Below are 18993 nucleotides of genomic sequence, written 5' to 3' on the forward strand. Positions count from 1 at the left end.
ACCTCCCCTGGCCCGCCTGCTGCTCCCCTCAGCAGTGTACTTCGTTGATCTGCCTGTTCTGCTCCCCACTCTGTCTCTGGTGAAACCTCTCACCACCCCTGAGTCTCTGGCCTATACCCCAGTTCTGTATGCACAAATAAATAAATCTTTAAAATAAAATACTTTTAAAAAATACAAGACAAATTCAAAGAATAATAATAAAAATGGAATATTTTAAGGAAAGGAGTTTTTATAATTTATTACATTATAAATCATGCTAACTGATACCTGTGTTCTTTCTAAAGTAGGAAAATGAACATTCTGAGTCATCTGTAATGATAGCAAAATTACAGTCTCTATTCCATTATTTTCAATGCAAATGGGGATGTAAAAAAAAGAAAGAAAATGGGGACATGGTTTTATATATTTCTATCCTAAGCCACCGTTAGTGTTCTAGGTTCTTTTCATCCTAAAATCCTAAACATGGTTTTACCCTGATACCTTAGAAGCTTTTTTTTCTTTTTCATTTTTAAAGAGGGAAATATACCCTTTTGAGAATGCAGAAAAATAATAAAAGACTTAATGACAGACTTTCTATTTTAGAATACCCAACTACAACAGAAACCAGATAAATATAGTAAGCTACAACTAATATTTAATTTGAACATATTGGTAATGTTCCAAATGCCAACATGAATACCAGTGAGTATTCAAATTAAAAGACAATTTCACAGAAACAATAAGGGGTGATTTGATGTTTCTGGAGTCATTATACAGATATTCCATATAATGCAGAGGCATGTTTGCTCAGATAATTTTACAATTTCTATAGAAAGGATGTTTTAGACACTTGTAAATAAAAGAGAATGATGTCTCTTGTGCAAACTTTAAATTTCCATTATCCTAGTATACATGTAAGGACAAACTGTGACTGCATAGTGTAATAATGAAAACTGTTAGGTGGGTCAGTAAACAAGAATACTCCCCCTGTCTAGTCTCTAAGACTACCCTGAACAATCTTTATGTGTTTTTCATCCTGGTTATCCCATCTCAGGTATATATATTCAAAAAATGGAATCATAAATACAAAAATAGAGAAAACCTACAACCTTCACTTCTGTTCTAGAAAAGTGTCCTTTTGTCTGTAACATTTTCACATGAAAAGTTAAACATCTACACTACCTTCAGTTACTCTTCAACTACCAAAGCAATGACTTTGATTTATAGCACTGTGTTGCAACTTCATTTGGGGGGTCAGAGAGTTAAAATCTATTTTTAACACCTCAACATTACCATGGTCTGTCATTTAAACAGAAAAGAAAAACATAAAAGAAGAAATTTGAATGAGTTCAGAAGATTATTACTCTTGATAGGTCTGGAAAATAGTAATGAAGCAGGTATTTATAAATTATTCACAGACATAACTCCTACATCTCCTACATGCCAAATGTGCAAAGTGTTTTTAATGTGTGTGTGTGTGTGTGTATCGCTGCATTTGTAACAGCTTAATACACTTAATGAACAAATTAAATCGGAAAATCAGTTTTTCTCTAAGTAAATCTTCCTGTATATCTTCTTCCCTTTATTATTTTATTTTTTTCCTGAGCGTTTACCATGTACCAAGCAGAGATAGTCAAGTTTTTCTAGTGTAAGCATTCAGGCACCACACCTACCTTCTTGTCACATACAGTCAAGTGGATGTTTCACAGATATATTTGTGAAGGCAGAAAAAAAACAGAGTAATTCTATTGTATATAATAGTGAATATTCAATAATTGAGAATAGCTTGCCTACACCCAAGCAAACTGCATCTGACAATTACTGTATGTAGACCACCTAGTTTCCCAGGGATCTAGTAGGGAGGATAAATGGAATCTATGGATAATGGGACAGTCATGGTGTTACCTCACTGAAAGGGCTATCTCCCCAGACCACTGGAAGTCTTCACACAAGTAGGCCAGAAGCTATACAAAGCCTACATATCTCCATCTGGGATCATTCTGGAGGAAGGAGAAAATTACAGAAAAACAAGAACTGGGAACATTTCCCACTGCCTATTTTTATTTTGTTCCCAAGAGGCTATAATATAACAATCTCATGCCCCAAAAGAGAGTCCAGAACTAGGAGTGTTCATCTTCAGTACATTCATTATCGAGAAATCTATTTCCTGATTTAAAAATGAACAGAAGACTAAATTTATACATTTTCTTTTTAGACATAATTTTGGTATCCATTAGGTAAGAAACTCCAGATTCTAGGCATGGAATTTCAGGTTGATATTTTGAACAGCAGAGGCAACATCTATTTACTCTGTGGCAAAACTTAAACTAAACACAAGGCTACTATTTTTAACTTCAGAAGTCATCACTTCTAATTCTTTGCCTAGTTATCTTCTCTGGATATCTCTTTCTGTTTATGCCAATTGCTTTTTTACTATAAAGATATACTAGCTATTATCAAACTACACTACAATTTTGTTGAATTAAAATAATAGTGAATGGGAAGAGATTGGGAATATGTCATTGTAATCAGAAGTGTGTTTTTTATTTGTTTTTTTTTTTAAAGATTTATTTATTTGTACATACAGAACTGGGGTACAGGCCAGAGGCTCAGTGGCGGCGAGAGGCTTCACCAGAGACAGAGTGGGGAGCAGAACAGGCAGATCAACGAAGTACACTGCTGAGGGGAGCAACGAGCCGGTCAGGAGAGGTCTCCCACGCCATGTGGTCACCTTGAACTCATGCAGAAGTGGCTTCAGCTTCTCAGTGCAGTCATTTAACCCGCTGCACCACCAGGGAGGGCCTATTGTTTTTGTTTTTAATCATAACAAAATACAAAATTTAATTTAAACCAATTTCTTCTTTGGTTAGACTAAAAGTATAGTTGGAGTCCAGTTATTAATGAAAGAATGGAGGAGAGAAGAGAATGGAGACAGAAAAGACAAACTCATAACTCAATAGCATTTTTTCATTAATCAGATGTAGCTCAAAAATTCTTTTTTTTCCCCTGCTAATTTTAAAATAGTGACTGTATGAAGTTTTTATTTATGCCAAGTTCAACATCATGAAAAGTCCCCATCTTTACTTGCCTGTCTAAAAATCCTCTAAGTTTGTTTAGAAAAACAGATACAAAGGTCCATAATTTATTAGACAATGCCTTTGGGGGAGAGGGGGAATCTTGAAATTACATTGAATAATTAAATAACAGATCAAAATAAGTATTCAAATCAATAAGGTTCTCTGTCAGTTCCTGAAAACTCATAATAAATACAACAAAACCTTTCCAAGCTTTATTAGTCTTGTTACTCTTTTCTATATTTGTGTCTAAGAGATATTTGAAACAAAGTTAAAATGTCCCCTTGGATTAGAGCTCCGAGTATGTGGAGTGAGTCCATGTAAAATGTACAATGTGTCTTTTAAGTCCCTTTGTGTACCTGGTAGACTTGACCTTGAAGAGACTAAAGTGTGCACACAATCACTGCCATGTACAAAATGAACCACTGAATATTTACCTTTGATAACAAGATTAAACCAAAATGAGACCAATTAACGAGACTCAAAATGAGAAACAGATTTTGCACACAGCTGCCATTTTTTTCCTTTGGCTAAACACTTTTTCTATTCTAATGACTTGGGATTGCATAATTCTCAATGATTTTGGGAAATTGACTTAGGGTAGCCGTTGAGTTGGGTATCCACTACAAGCAGAGAGTGTAAGGGTGAAGGACAAGACAAAAACATTAACAGAAGCAAGGTTTAGATGATGTCAAAACTTCAGGAGAGTTTGGAAAAGGTAACAATGTGACTTTACAGAATACAAATATGTGCAGCAAAAACTTTATTTTTAAATAACACAGCTTTTAAAATTTATGACTAAATTTTACATATTGTCATCAGCATAGGGTGATAGGGCTAGATAAGGTAAATTATACATGTAACATCTAGCAAAATGACATTACATATCTCCAAGGAAAGTGTTCAGAAGAGAATCCATTTGCAAAGGTTTCACAAAATACAGAAGCACTATGAAATTTTGAGACAAAATGAGCACATGGGACCTAGAGGGAGAACAATAAAAATTAATCACCAGGTTATTCTGAATTTGGAATCAGATTTAACAAAGCAGGAAAATGTGGCATTGGATTATTTTCTGCTTTGCATTAAGAATATTTGATAGCCAGAGTGGAAAATGCAGCCCACAAAATCTGGTCTTTTACTCTCTTCTCTAGGTACAGACATTTTAACATAATAATTAGAAAGTTCAGGATGAATATATGTCTTATGGATTAGAGTGTTACGGACTTCACCAACATCAGCCAGAGATTCACAGAAAAAGCAGTCGAGTCACAAACATACCACTTCACTTAGAGTATGAGGTTATAGCCTCTCTCTTCTCTTACATTATCATAATATTGATTTGCAATACTGTATATGTTATTGGGAGGATAGAATCACATTTAGCACATCACACCACACCCAAAACCAAAGTACCAATAACTCCATCACAGTCCACTATACCACCACCAATTTGCTCTCACCTTTTCCCCCAGTAACCTCATTTCTGCAGTTAAAAACCAAGGGTTTGTTCAGGTTTCGTCTCCTCCTTTGCTTTACTATATTCCACATGAGTGAAGTCAGTGAGGATTGTCTCTTCTTACTTATTTCACTTTGAATAAGCTTCTCGAGTTCTAGCCCTGTTGTCACTAATGGCAATTTTTAATCTTTTAATAGCTGATTAGTATTCCACTGTGTGTATACATTAGAGGTCAGGGAGAAAGGCACCCAAGAACCCCAAGTATTCCACTGCGTACATACATTACAGGACAGAGAGAAAGGCACCCAAGAACCCCCAAACTTGCCTACTCTAACTAGGTCCTGCTGTCCACCGTATCAAGACAAAACATGTAAGACCTCTAATGCAACGAATCTTTGCTGCAATTATTGCACAATATAGAAAAGACAATGAACATAGTTTCCATATCAAGCACCCAAAGTTATACATCCCCTCTTGGATAAATGTCCAGCCAAACAGGGTTGGCCCAGAAGGCCCAAAAGCCTGCCACAAGTCTAAATTATCTTGTAGTGGGAACCAATAGAATGGGGTCAGAAACAACTAGACAAATCTGTGAGCAAAATCAAAATCAAGATAAAAACTTCCTTTGTCAGTGGATCTCTTGCCCATGTCTGCTCCCACCAGTCCAGGACCAAAAGGCAAATAAATGCAGCTTCTTCATGTGCATTCTTCTTTCTGTTCCATGTGCCTCTTTTGGGTCTCCTTCTGGCTCCCCATCCTTTTTCCTTCCTTCTCCAATCTCCTCTCCAGCTTCTTCACATCCCTTGGGTGGGGCAAAGAACCTGGAGTTGACCCTTTCCCTGGGGACACCCTGCTTTAATATCACAACTTCTTTTTATCCAATCATCCATCATTAGGCACTGAGGCTATTCCCATATTTTGCTATGTAAACAGTGTTACAATAAACATAGGGTACATATATCTTTCTGAACTAGTATTCTTATAGACTTCAGACAGATACCTAGGAATAGAGTTGCTGCATCACACAGTAGTTCTATTTTTAATATTTTGAGAACTCTTGGTACTATTTTGAATAGAGATTGGGCCAGTCCACATTCCCATCTCTAGTGTTAAGGGTTCCTTTTCTCCACACCTTCACCAGCACTTGTTGTTTCTGGTCTTTCTAATATGTGACGCTTTCACAAGTGTGAGATGGCATTTCATTGTGGATTTGATTTGTATAACCTTAACAGTAAGTGTGATAAGCATTTTTTTTTTCATCTACCTGATGCTGGACATACAAGATATACAGATTTTCTGTCCATTTTTCATTATTTTTGTTCTCGTTGAGTTTCAAGTATCTGAGTGGGGTCTGGTAATAATTCACACCAAAAAATGCAGCAACTATTAAGATGTCAACAGGGCTTATTCTTTCAACTATCAAAGACTAGCTCTTCACTGAGCTCTTCACTGTGAACTATAAAGTGGAATAATCTATATTAGACAGCTGTTTTCAGGCAATGGACTATAGGCAGTACAAGGCAGCAATCTTTGAGAAAGGGTCACACATGATCCTATTAGCTCTCTGTGCAGGAACAATTTTCTGATTGAGGCACAGCAGGCAGAGCTGGTATTGAACTAAAGACACAGATATCAGAACTTGAATCTGTGAAGAGGCATACAAACAGACAGCTTCAGAAATGTGTTGGTCTCTCATGATTCCTCAGCTTGAGGGGGGCTTGTCACATGTGCAGAGTGAAACAGACAAGCTGCTATGGAGCTGAAAATGTGTTATAGGGCAATCCAATGTTAATTGTATTAGAGATAAGTTAGTTCATGTGTCCTACCAGTTCCACTGACATGGAACCCCAATAGCATGCTGAAAGCTGGCAAAAAGCCAAGAGACAAGCCATGAGCCACAAAGCCGAGAGAACCCCAAAGCCCACCTGTCTGGTTTTTAATATCCAAACAATGGCTGCTTAACTTGACCCTCAGGTCTCAGCAATCCTCCCTTTGGTGATGCTGGATTTGTAGTTCTGGTATTTGAGGTGGGGGTGGAGATCACAAAACTTGTTATCTGTAGTATTGGTTCAGGACATCCTCCCCCACCCCCATCAAGTAGACTATAACTACTAGAGATTGAGCCTTGCTGGGAAATGTCAAATTGTGACCCACAAGAGTAGACATAGCTTATGACTATGTTCACAAATATAAGGAATAAGAACCATTCCTCCTCCCCAGGCTGACAGTCCCAGCACCCTGGAAAATCATTTGATTCTTAGGAGAGAATGAAAATTACCATGTCTCTTTAGAGATGAGGAAATGCAGATATAGGTAACAGAAGAGTTTAGACAAAGGAAGGTGGCCAGGCAAGGGTTGCACTGCCTGAGAAATAATAGGCAGAATGGAGTAGGCTGTTTTGCAACATGTGGGGAAGATTATGGGGGCTCCTGGACTTCCTTTGCAATTTGAAACCATAAAGCTACCATTAATGTGTTCATGACTTTGAGACCCCAAGTATAAAGCTAACCTTTCCAGTCCTACTCGTCTTGCATTGTGAAGTATGGGATGGCCTCCATGGGGATCCTTGCTGTCTCCTGCAGTCTTCTTCTAAGTGAAGAAATTTATAGAGTCTCAGACCTACCAACTAGTCTATGGCTAATCATAGAGAAAGGAAGCCAGCCTTCTCTAAGAATTGTTTATATGTGGGCATTTTCTATTTCTATAAGTTACTGCCTTACCATGAGCCTTTGACTCAGCTCTGATGCTTTCCCCAGAGATCACAATCTTAGTATCACTGAAAGTCTACTAAAAATCTAATGTAAATAATGAACTTTGGGTAATACTATTTTACAGATGCAGTACAGTAAAACTGTACTACTCTGGCGAGAAATTTTAATATTGTAGAGGCTGTGCATGTGTGGTGGCGGGGAATACATGAGAAATTTCTGTTCAGTATTGCTTTGAACCAAAACCTTCTCTAAAAAATGAAGTCTATCAAAAAATAGCTAACACCAAAATTTCCCAGAATGCTATCTCCTTAGTTGAAGAGGCTTTGCTTGGCTAAGGGGAGAATCTAATTGCCCTGCTAATGTCAACTAAATCCATTAGAGATTACCTTCAGAATGCTGAGGTTTTAATCAGGGAACTCGCATGGTTTGGGACATATTTTACTAACATGGTGACTAATACTAATCATTTAGACGGAGACAGTGGATAAGATAATCCTCAGAAATTTCTAGAAAATATTATTCAGCAGACAAAACAGTGATTGCCAGCTCTGTCTGCTTTAAAATTTAAGGCTGAGAAATATAAAGATTTATTTCAGCATGTGTGATGCCTTTCTAAAATATACTTTATTTCGATGTTAAGGTTTATTAGAGAAGCAATAATATGCAAATTTGTAAAGGTTCATGTGGAAAAAAGTTCAATAACAAAAGCTAGGTTAAGTCACTCTCATCTTCTTCTCACTGAACTATGGGACAGGATTGGTTATCACTTGACCACTGTACACCAAATAGCCACTACTTATAGCTTTCCAACCATTTTGGTCCTGAAACCTTGAAACATTTCATTGAATGTTCCCTGCCTCAAGGAACTGTGGCTAAAGCACTAGAAATTACATTGTGAATTCACCAAAAGTCATTTTCCAGCTTCTCATTTATGAAAAGAGCACTGTTCCATCCCTGTTGCTGCAAAAGGCTTTTTTATTGCTGAGTAATATTCCATTGTCTATATGTACCACATCTTATTAATCCAATCATCTACTTTTGGGCATTTGGGTTGATTCCATATCTTCCTTATTGAAAATAGAGTATCAATAAACATGGGGTGCAGGTGTCCTTTTGAATCACTGTTTTTGTTGGACAAGGTAACTCTTATATGCCTACAGTTAGGATGCCTCACATATGAAAGATCACTGCCTGCACTGCAATGAATACTTCACTTAGAGGATCAAGAAGTACATGCTTCCATTGTTTGTTCAGTAGCCCAAGGCTGTAGTCAAAGACAAGATTCACTATCTCATCCTACTACCTCCACCTAGAGGCCGGCCATCTCACAGAAACCAGGAGGCTGGGTGGGCAGGGCTTGCACAGGGCAATGATTACATTATCTACCCCAGCCCCCATAGGCCCTTTCAGCTATTTTCTGGCCCTTCTTTTTCACCTCTACTTAAACTCAATAATACATTTCTAGATTACATTATAAAAACAACTTATTCTCATTGTTGACTGAAGTTATAAAAGGTACATTAAAAGAGAAAAGTCATTGAAACACAATTCCTATTAATATTTTGATATATTTTCATTATGATATACCTTCATTCTTTTATCCTTTGGTATACTTGCATTTGTAGATTCCATATATTTATTGTAGTTGCTACAGCCTTTTAAGAAAAGGGCATCATTTATTTTAAGAAATTTAACTTTGTATCTGGGAAATGCCTTGAGTGGACTTCTTTATAAAGGGGGAAAATATAAGTAGCACTGACCACTGTCCCATCTCCCACACAGACTGAAAGGTGGGTAGAATACAATGCTAAATTGAAAAACATTTTGGAATCTTTGTTGATAGCCTACTGCAGGAGAAAGGCTTGCAAATCTGGAAAAAAAAAAAAAGCCAGATCACTTGCGAGGTTCTTAATTTGCATCTTTTGCAGTTAGGGCTGAGTCATCTGACAGTTTAACTTCTGAATGAGTTCTCCACTCCGTGTCTGGCTGGCTGGGCATTTCTTCCTCTACACGGCCTTGTCAAATGTCTGTCTTGGCCTTCTTCCCAGTGTCACAGGGTCAGAGTAGTTGAACATTTTACAGAAGCATACATTCCAAAAAACAGAAGTGTATGTTGCACTCATTTTCGGATCTACACTTGGAAGCCATGAAGTATCACTTCTATCACATTCAGTTGCTGAGAGGGTTGTTCAGAGTCAATATGGACAACTGCCACACTTGCATGGGGGAGACCACCACCTGAAGAAATGCCAAGCAAATTTCTTCAAGATATGCTGGATGTTGAATCTAAAGATCTCAAACTCACTGAGTAGTAATTGTATTTTACTGTGCTTGAACTAAGTGAAATTTTAAAATTCACAGCAACTTTGTGTTTGTGAGACTTAGGAGAAAGAAAAAAAAATGCTTGGGATCCCCCCAAGAAGTATGGGAAGTAGGCCCGCAACCAAGAAAGGGCAACAGTAGTGAGCAGGGAGAGGGAGGGGCAGATTCACGAGAATCACAAGCCATTTCTCTATCTGCAATATTCAGTTTTGAAGTCCAGCAAAGTGGACTTCTACCACATATTACATGCAGATGAAAGCCATTTTTTTTGGCTACTGATGGTTTCCAAAAGAACCTTCAAGAATTTAGATGCAACCGGGAATACAGCTCAGACACATTACGCACACACACACACACACATTTAAACCTCAAATTTCTAATTTTCAATAAATTTGGGCTCATGACAACTTTTATTAGCATCATATTTTAAGAATTATTGTCAATGACTGTATTATAATCAAGCCTATAGCAACTCTGAAATTCAAACAACATCCTCTTAAAAGTTCATACTGAGGCCCTCCCTGGTGGCACAGCGGGTTAAAGCACCGCACTGAGAAGCTAAAGCCACTTCCGCATGAGTTCGATTCCCGCCTGCCCTGGAGGTGACCACATGGTGTGGCAGACCTCTCCTGACCTGCCCGCTGTTCCCCTCAGCAGTGTACTTCGTGGATCTGCCTGTTCTGCTCCCCACTCTGTCTCTGGTGAAGCCTCTCACCGCCCCTGAGCCTCTGGCCTGTACCCCAGTTCTGCATGTACAAATAAAATAAATCTTTAAAAAAAAAAAAGTTCATACTGAAAAAACCTATTTAATTCATCAAAGGAGTTTCCAAGTGTTTTTTTTTTTTTTTTGGTAGAAAACTCTTGTATTGTCCTTTTTTGCTTCACCCATGACTCTCACTTACTAAATTATAATTTATCTCTGGGAAAAAAAAATGCAAGCTTCTGTTTTGCATAAGCTTGACCATGGTTACTCTCTCAGTAACCAAATTCAAGTTTGTACCAAATTCTATCTGGTACAAACTTTTTCTTAGTGAGGGTAAACTAATCTTAGTGAATGTATGGACCCCTCTCAGCTTTTGCAATATGAAATATTGTGCATATTGTCCATTACTTATTTCTAAATTCTCTTCCAGTTCTAAACTAGGATTCACTCTCCTTTATTGGGTGGACCACACCCAGGCCTCAAAAAACTATCCAAGCAAAGCTTTTGCACCTCTATTACTTATCTTAAACACAGGGGATTGTATCCATTCTTATTTGGTCCTTCTTTGCCCTTGTGGGATCTAGGAGATGGTCCTTCCCTTGAACACAAACTGTCAAAGGACTGCTCTGCCACTCAAATTGTGCCTTGGCTTTCAGGGCCTGTTTCTCATGCTTGATTTCATTTCATAGCAACATCCCCACCAATACATACCCTCTATGCAGATGGGTTCCTTAAAGGTTTAGTCCCATATTAACCACATACAGCATAATAAACGAGCTGATGGAATGTAGTGTGAAGGAATCCCAATGAATGTTGGTCTTCAGCTCACACAAAATCCACAAGACTTGCTTAATATAATCAGAACTCCAAAGATGGCAGTGTGGGCCTACCACATTATTCATAGTCTCCATTTCCCCTTAAAAATGGCCCCTCCCTAATTCCTCTTTCTCTTCTTTAATGTCTACCTGATCTCTACAGAAAACGGTTTTACCACCTGATGTTCAGAAATACTGATGTTATAAATAGCTCATCTCTGCCAGCTTTGAGTCTGGGAACACAATAATGTCAAGACTGTTCAAGGAAGAGCCAAGGAATGATTAACAAGGGCAACTTGGCAGCCTTTTCAGGGATGGGCCCAAAGCACTAGCAACAAGTGAGTTAGAAAACCTTCAACCTACTCTAGCTTGCTTCAGAAAAATGATCTCTGAGCATTTCATCAATTTCATACACTGTGTCCAGCTATTCATTCCCCATTCTGTACAAAAATATATTACCACCTCCCACAATATGACTTGGAACTCTGTGTCAGGTGAATCTCCTCCTAACTCCCTCTCAGTCCCCATTGGCACCAGGCTCTGTATGTGATTTGTTTTGATCAGAGTATGTACATATCAGTGTGTTTCCACCAGTCTTTTTTTTTCTTCTCTCTGTCAGAACTGCTTCATACTCCATCAGGGGTAACTGTGCTCTATGCAGATACTGCCCTTCATCCTTTTCCTCAGATGAGAATATACAAAGAGCAAGGCTGCAGCCAATGTCAACAACCAATAAAGTTGCATTATGGTTATAATAAACAAAGGAACAAAAACAAACAAAAAGCAGTGTTGTCAACCTCAGAGACTCGACAGTTGTCCTAGCCACATAATCTGGTAAAAGCTAATGGGTCAGGTAGCCAGATATTCAATGCTTTTGGGGAAAGCACAAGAGTCAAGTGGGAGGAGTATATAAGACCACAGGGATGGTAAGAAGGAATTAGCCTAATATTAATATTAAATTTTATGAGTTAAAAACAATGGTCATAGATCAGAGACCAATATTTTAACAACATATTTAGCTAATATTTATTATTACTAATATTTAACAACCTGAAAGCTTAAACTATTGAGACATGTAGTTAAAAACAAAAATACAACCCACTCACTGAGTTTCATAATTATTTAACTTTGTAAAGATTTTTCTAAATCTCCAATTAAGAAAGTACAATCTTCAGAAACATGCCAATTACTCACATTTTAACTTTTACTCACCTTGTTTTAAGGGAAATTATTTCAGTATTCTCTCTAAAAAAACTTGGAGTTAGCTTTCCAAACATCAATCTAAACCTTTGCAAAATTGATCAAATTAATCATAGCATAAACTATAACTATCACCTACGTCTTAAAGTGACTCCTATAGGCATAGGGATTAGCTAGGACATAGACTGAGTCCTTAGAAGATTTCATTTAATTGATTTTATTGTAATTAAATAAAATCTCACACCAGAGAAGCAGAAATTTCAGGCTTGTTATAATCATGTAACAGTTCTAATTGAAATTAAGCTTTTAACATAGGATAAATATTTGAATATTATGATATCTGACCACATACTTCCAAGTTCTAAGATTCGATCTTTTGCCATCATGTGATCCAGAAAAAAAGGAATCACTTATCTAGTTGTGATAGGAAATTGCACATTTCCAGGAATAGGGGGCAAGGAATGCTTCTTTTAGATCTATTAATAGTAGCAGGTCCAACAGTAGATAAGTCACCGTTCTTACGACAAAATGTGCTTCTACATGACAAGAAAATCAGATTTGACTTTGGACCACATATTAGGGAATTCCACTTGGTGTGAAATTAATAGCAACAGCATTTTCCTCTACCTTCAAGCTGATTGCAAATAAGAAAAGACACAAAGCAGATTTATAATGTGTCCCAAAATAAGAAATAAGCTTATTCCAGTTCAAGTACTCTGTAAAGTACTTTTTCCTAATTTCCTGGTCATCAGGTTTCTCTTTTCTTTTTTCTATTTAGCATCCTTTTCAGACTGCCTGCCTGACATTCCTAAATTCCTAATGGGAAAATTAGACAGGTGAAGTGACCTGTAAAATCATGGGCATCGTGCCCTCCATGGTGGCACAGCGGGTTAATGTACAGCACAAAGAAGCTTAAGCCACTTCCGCATGAGTTCGATTCCCGCCTGCCCCAGAGGTGACCACATGGCGTGGAAGACCTCTCCTGACCCGCCCGCTGCTCCCCTCAGCAGTATACTTCGTCGATCTGCCTGTTCTGCACCCCACTCTGTCTCTGGTGAATCCTCTCACCCTCCACATCTCTGGCCTGTACCCCAGTTCTGTACAAATAAATAAATAAATCTTAAAAAAAAAAGGGCATTATCATTTTAAAAACAAGACAACAATTCAGATCTTTTTGCTTTAATTCTTCTCAAAGGCCAAGACATTACTGACATACAATAATGACCAATGACTTTACATTAATAGAGCTATCAATAATAAATTCACAGGTGAACAAAAGTAAAAAAGTTCAAATGTAAATGGTGATTCACTAGTCTGTTTATATAGTATTGAAACAACAAAAACATTCAAACACCCAGAAAATTCCAAGTAATATTAAATAAGCAATGATAACTATGAAATACTGTAACACCTTGTAGTACCTTTTGAATGACAAAACAGATAAATTGTTGTTCATTACAACATTTATTATGCAGTTTTACATAGAACCATGTATTTTTAAAAATCAGTATTCCATTTAAAGTATACACAAAACCCTAACTGATCAGATTGTTCAATGAACAGAACTCTACATTGCTTTGTTGTTACAGAATTATTAGTTTACAACAAAAAACTTTTTAAAAGTTCTAGCCTACTATGTTCAAATTGTTTCTATTAGTTGTAATAACAATACATTCTCCACTTCTTTTAAATGTGTTTAATTTCTCTGAATATAACCTTTTTTTAAAGGGCCTTCACTTGATTTCTGTAAATCACTAGTGTCTCTAGTGTATGGGTTCTTTATAAATTTCAGTTCAGTGTAAAACAGCATAGTACCTTTCCCATGCATTTTTCCATTAGAGAGATTTGTAGCACTAACTTTAAAACTTCCCACAAGGTATCCTGTCCTTCACTAGGCTTTTGGTATAATGTCAAACTAATAATGGCATGTGGTATTCCTTAGCATAACCTGCCAAAATGTGATAATTTCCTTGGAAGAAAAGCCATGAGCTGCAATGACACGTCTAAGTTGACAGACATCCAAGTGGATTCTATATAAAAAGAAAAGATTTGTGTCTTCTGGAATATGAATGTCCACTTTCAATAAATTCAAGCAGATCCCAACATAAACATCTTCAAACTTGATGGGTTTTACATGACTCATCATTTCATAGATTCTTGGCACCAAATCTCTGGACATTATATAACCCAACCCACTGCAGTAAGGAGGAAACACCTTGAAGGGATATTCCTGGTATGAAATATGGGATTTTTGGTAAAATCCTCTATAGGAGAAATTATCAATTAGAGGATAGCCTGTGAAAAACTTTTCTGAGTGGTTCAAATTTAAAAGATACTTCACTAAATTCCCAGTATTTATGAAAACATCAGTGTCTGTCTTCATGATATATTTGGCATTGGGGCAAAATTCAGTTACCCATCTGAAGGCCATAATTGTTTTCAAAGTCAGGTTATTATATGTATCTACAAAATCTTGCCGAATTATGTCACCATAAAGAAGGTGTTCATCTGCTAAGGACAATGCCAACACTTTGTCTTCCCTTTCAGCCTCTTGGCCTAATAAGAAAAATGTAAGAACTTCATATCCCCACCAAGACTTTTTTTCACCCCAAGTAACTCTAATGGCCTGTCTGGCTTTCACATCTGAGGGGTGTGAAGTCACCAGGATGACAATAAATGGGTTTTGATGAGAGCAATTTGAATGCTCTCGAAGTGTGAAGTGGAAGTCTTGCCTGTAAATTGGCTCATATTCGTAGAAGTACATCCAGTTTACACGTTCTATCACATTGTAGTGGGGTAGGCTGAGGTACCACATCACAAGGAAACTGAGGAGGGACAGTAGCAGGAGGCTCCATTTGAGGGATCTCAGTGACATCCTACTCAGAAGGGTGGTCAAAAGGGCCAGGGCCATCCACAGGAGCTCAGAAGCACGTGAGCCTCAGGTTCTGGAAGATTTATGAAAGACCTGGTTAGTACTCCACCACTCAAAACATTAAATATATCTGAGGATAATTATGGAAAAAACAAAGAACAAAGTTCCAAAGCCAAAAATCTTGACCTAAGTCTACTTTAACTATAACCAAATAGTTAGCGACAACCAAAAACATCTGGCTTTTTACATCAAGATCAAGGTTACAAATACCTTGTGATTTTTAAAAAGGTTAAGAGTTCTTGTTCAACATAAGTAACTGTTGAAATATGGTTTTATCCTGGATATCTAGAGGGACAACAGATATGAATAATAGATGGAGAAGGAAGGATGACTGTTGTCCAAATAAATCTACAATTTAAAGGATTCAGTGCAAGAAAATGTCCAAATAAGTGAAAGGTCTGTCTTACTAGCTATGTGATATGCTATCGATTCTAGCAGACCGGGAATAAAAAAAAAAAAAAAAAGAAACAAAACAAAAACAAAAAACCCAACCCAGCAGCTGTAGATGTGGGAAAAGAAGATAGAGATTATTTACACCTATGATGAGTCCTCTAGACAAAATAAGATAACCATCCTTAGAATCCTAAACATTCCAATGGAATATCTTTTACTTACCCAAAATACCACCCTAGTCCTCCTCTAACATCACTAACTGAACCCAAAGGCTTAATCTGGGCAGTTAGTTCTTAAAGACCTGCCCACAATACTGAGTTTCTACATGTTTCCTATTCCAATATATTCGAACATCATGTACCAGATCACTATTAAGGAATGGTATCTCCTAGAATTTTTGCTTTTATACAAAGCAGCCTCCATATAATATAATAAAACAGAGGTAGGTAACACAGAACATTCAGACTGATTAGTGACAGCCAAGTTTTCAGCTTCCTCCAGATTCCACTGATAAGACTGGTTTGTAATTCAGGATCCAACAAGCCTCAGTTACTAACCATCTTCAACAGCCACAGGTTATGCCAGGCACTTAAGACCAATAGAAGCAGGAGATGGAAAGAAGAGACATCTCCAAGGCAATATGTAAACATGGCAGTGAGGGTAGTAAGGCTGTTGATATAAAATACTCAAGGGCTTCAGACTTAGAGACAGATGTATAGCATAGAAGGAAGCTAAAGAGGCTTCTGATGTGTTCATTAACCACAATTATCTATGTGGAGGGTTCTAAGGAATCTAAAATTGCTTATACATTAATGTGATATGGTAAAGCTGGTTTACCAAGGGCCCTATACTGGCTCAACCTTAAGTTTTTGGACACACACCTTGTATCTTTTAATATATGTTGACTATAGCAGGAACTCGGAATTCCATCTTTTATATAGCCATTATCTTTCTAACATTCTAATACTTTCTATATTTGTAGTCACACAATACAGTGGAATGTGTAGCAAACTTGCTCTAGTTTAGTTTCACACATTTGTGTCTTACCTCTCTTACTCATTCTATGCTTCACTGACAGAGAACATTTTTCCACAACTGTCGAAAATGAGAGACAGAGGCTTGCAACAGAAGTACAATAAACATTTACTTGTTCGATTGATGGATACTCATACCCATTTGTATAAGAATAAAATATATATGGAGAATTTTTATAAGAATAAAAATTATATGGTGAGTTTGTTTAACTGTATTTCATTACTTGTAACATGTTCCAAATATAACTGTTTACAAGCAAAAAAAAAAAAGAATAAAATATATATATTTGCCCATTCTACTTCTATTCATCCCTTTTCATCTTACTAGCCATGGGATAGAAAACCTTATAATGAAAATTATGAAGCTATTAACATCTTATATTTTCTCTGCTAGACACTGTAAAACTCTAGATGGATCCATTTACTGTTTGATGTTGAAACTTTACTACTATAACAGTTATCAGATGTAAGTTTTATGCATTATTCTAACAAGTAAGCACAATAGTAAGTCTTATGCATTATTCTAATAAGTATGTACATTATAAAGAATTTGGGACAAACAGAGGAAAAAATGTCCTGAGTAAGGGCACTGAGAATTGTACACAGTAAGTGGCAACTTCTATCTAATACAAAAGGAGAGACAGGTATTCAAAGATTTGCCAGAACAAATTTTACAAATTTTTACAACACAGTTGTGTTGCTAAAGGCAGAGAGATCAGAGATTTTCTGATAATCTAAATCTAGGAAACAGACTCAGAAACTTAAAAAACTGGACAAATATGAAATACATGAAGATTAATCAACATACTATTCAGTATTCATTGGGCCAACCAACAGGAATTTAAAGCATACTTGGAGTGGAGACAAATGAAAATGAAGATATAAATTATCAGAGTCTATGGACTATAGCTAAAGAGGTACTAAGAATGAAGGTAATGCAATATAGGCCTTTACCAAGAAACAAGAAAAACAATAAATTAATCCTATACCTAAACAACTTGGGTGTGTGTGTGGGTGGGGAGGGGGGAATGAAAGGAAATTACTAAGAATTAGAGCAGAAATAAATGCAAAAAGCTGTTAAGGCAACACAAAATCAATGAAACTAAGAGTTCTTGAAGGAGATAAAAATCTATAAAACTTTAGGTAAGTCCACAAAGAAGAGAAAAAACTTTAATAAATAAACTTAGAACTGAAAAGGAAATGCTGCTACAGATATCATAGAAGTATAAAAAAGCATGAGGTACTACTGTAAACAATTATTGTTAGAGACAGTGGGAGACATACTAAAGCTTTCTGGAGTCCACCCACATCTCTGCCTCCCTAAGATTTCAGATGCTGCATCACTACGATTTCAGATGCTGAACATTACAACTTCCAAAATACCATGAACCTGACATCTTGAACAAGGAGAGAGAGGGGCTATTCTGAACAAGGGATAAAGCTGAGAGGCCATGTTGATCTCAAAAGATGAAACACTCATGTGACTGCTTTCTCTTTACTCTCTGGTTTAGGATAGCACCTTGCTCCTGCCTGGCTTATACCATCTGTGGGTAGGACAAACTTTATCTTGCTACAGAGGCCTATAAATTCTCTTTCAGTCTTCTTTTTCAATTTAATAAATCCTTTCATTTCTGTGTGTCCTGTGCTCCTTTACTTCTAGGTTTATCCCATATTACTCTATGACAACAAGTTTGCTAATTTTAAAAAAGTGGATATAGTTTTAGAACAATAAATAAAAAATTTTAAAAATGAATCCTATTTTATGCAGACATTTCCAAAAGTACAAAGAAACATTTCCTAATGCATCCACTGATGCCAACATTACCATAATACCAAATCATACAAGGATATCACAAAAACAGAAAACTATAGACCAATATTCCTGATGCATAAAGATTTGAAAATCTCAACAATAATAAATAGAAGGATCATATAACATGACCAAATAGAATTTATTTCAAAGATTGAAGGATGATTTAGTATACAAATATCAATCAACAAAGAAAGGATATATTGTATCAGTAAAAAAAATACAGGATACTATTAATAGATGCAGAGAAAGTATCTGACAAGATAGGATACTCATTTATGATGAAGAAATCTTAAGAAAATAAGTAATGAAGGAACATATGTCAACAGAATAAACACCATACTCTACAAACCAACAGCCTATACAAAAATTAATGGTAAAAGCTGAAAGCTTTTTTTTAAGATCAAGAACAAGAATGTCTACCTTCACCACTTCTGTTTAACTTAGTACTGGATATAAGGGTTTTAGATAGAGCAATCAGATAAGAAGTAAAAGCAATCCAGATAGAAAAAGAAAAAGTAAAGATATGATTATCTTCAAATAATATGAAATTATATATAA

General features: G+C 36.6%; 1 protein-coding gene across 2 annotated transcripts in view; it reads right to left on the minus strand.

Moving 5' to 3' along the window:
- Positions 1 to 13403: 13403 nt before the first annotated feature.
- Positions 13404 to 18993, minus strand: part of B3GALNT1 (beta-1,3-N-acetylgalactosaminyltransferase 1 (globoside blood group)) — a 33294-nt gene continuing 27704 nt past the window's right edge. For both annotated transcript variants that reach the window (XM_004674927.2, XM_012729532.1), the window contains exon 3: positions 13404 to 15208. In XM_004674927.2, the coding sequence (XP_004674984.1) occupies positions 14179 to 15174 (996 nt within the window). In that variant the 5' untranslated portion in view covers positions 15175 to 15208 and the 3' untranslated portion in view covers positions 13404 to 14178. The remainder of the gene's footprint in view (positions 15209 to 18993) is intronic.

Source organism: Condylura cristata, unplaced genomic scaffold (assembly GCF_000260355.1).
Source record: "Condylura cristata isolate star-nosed mole 26May11 unplaced genomic scaffold, ConCri1.0 scaffold00003, whole genome shotgun sequence".
Taxonomy (NCBI): domain Eukaryota; kingdom Metazoa; phylum Chordata; class Mammalia; order Eulipotyphla; family Talpidae; genus Condylura; species Condylura cristata.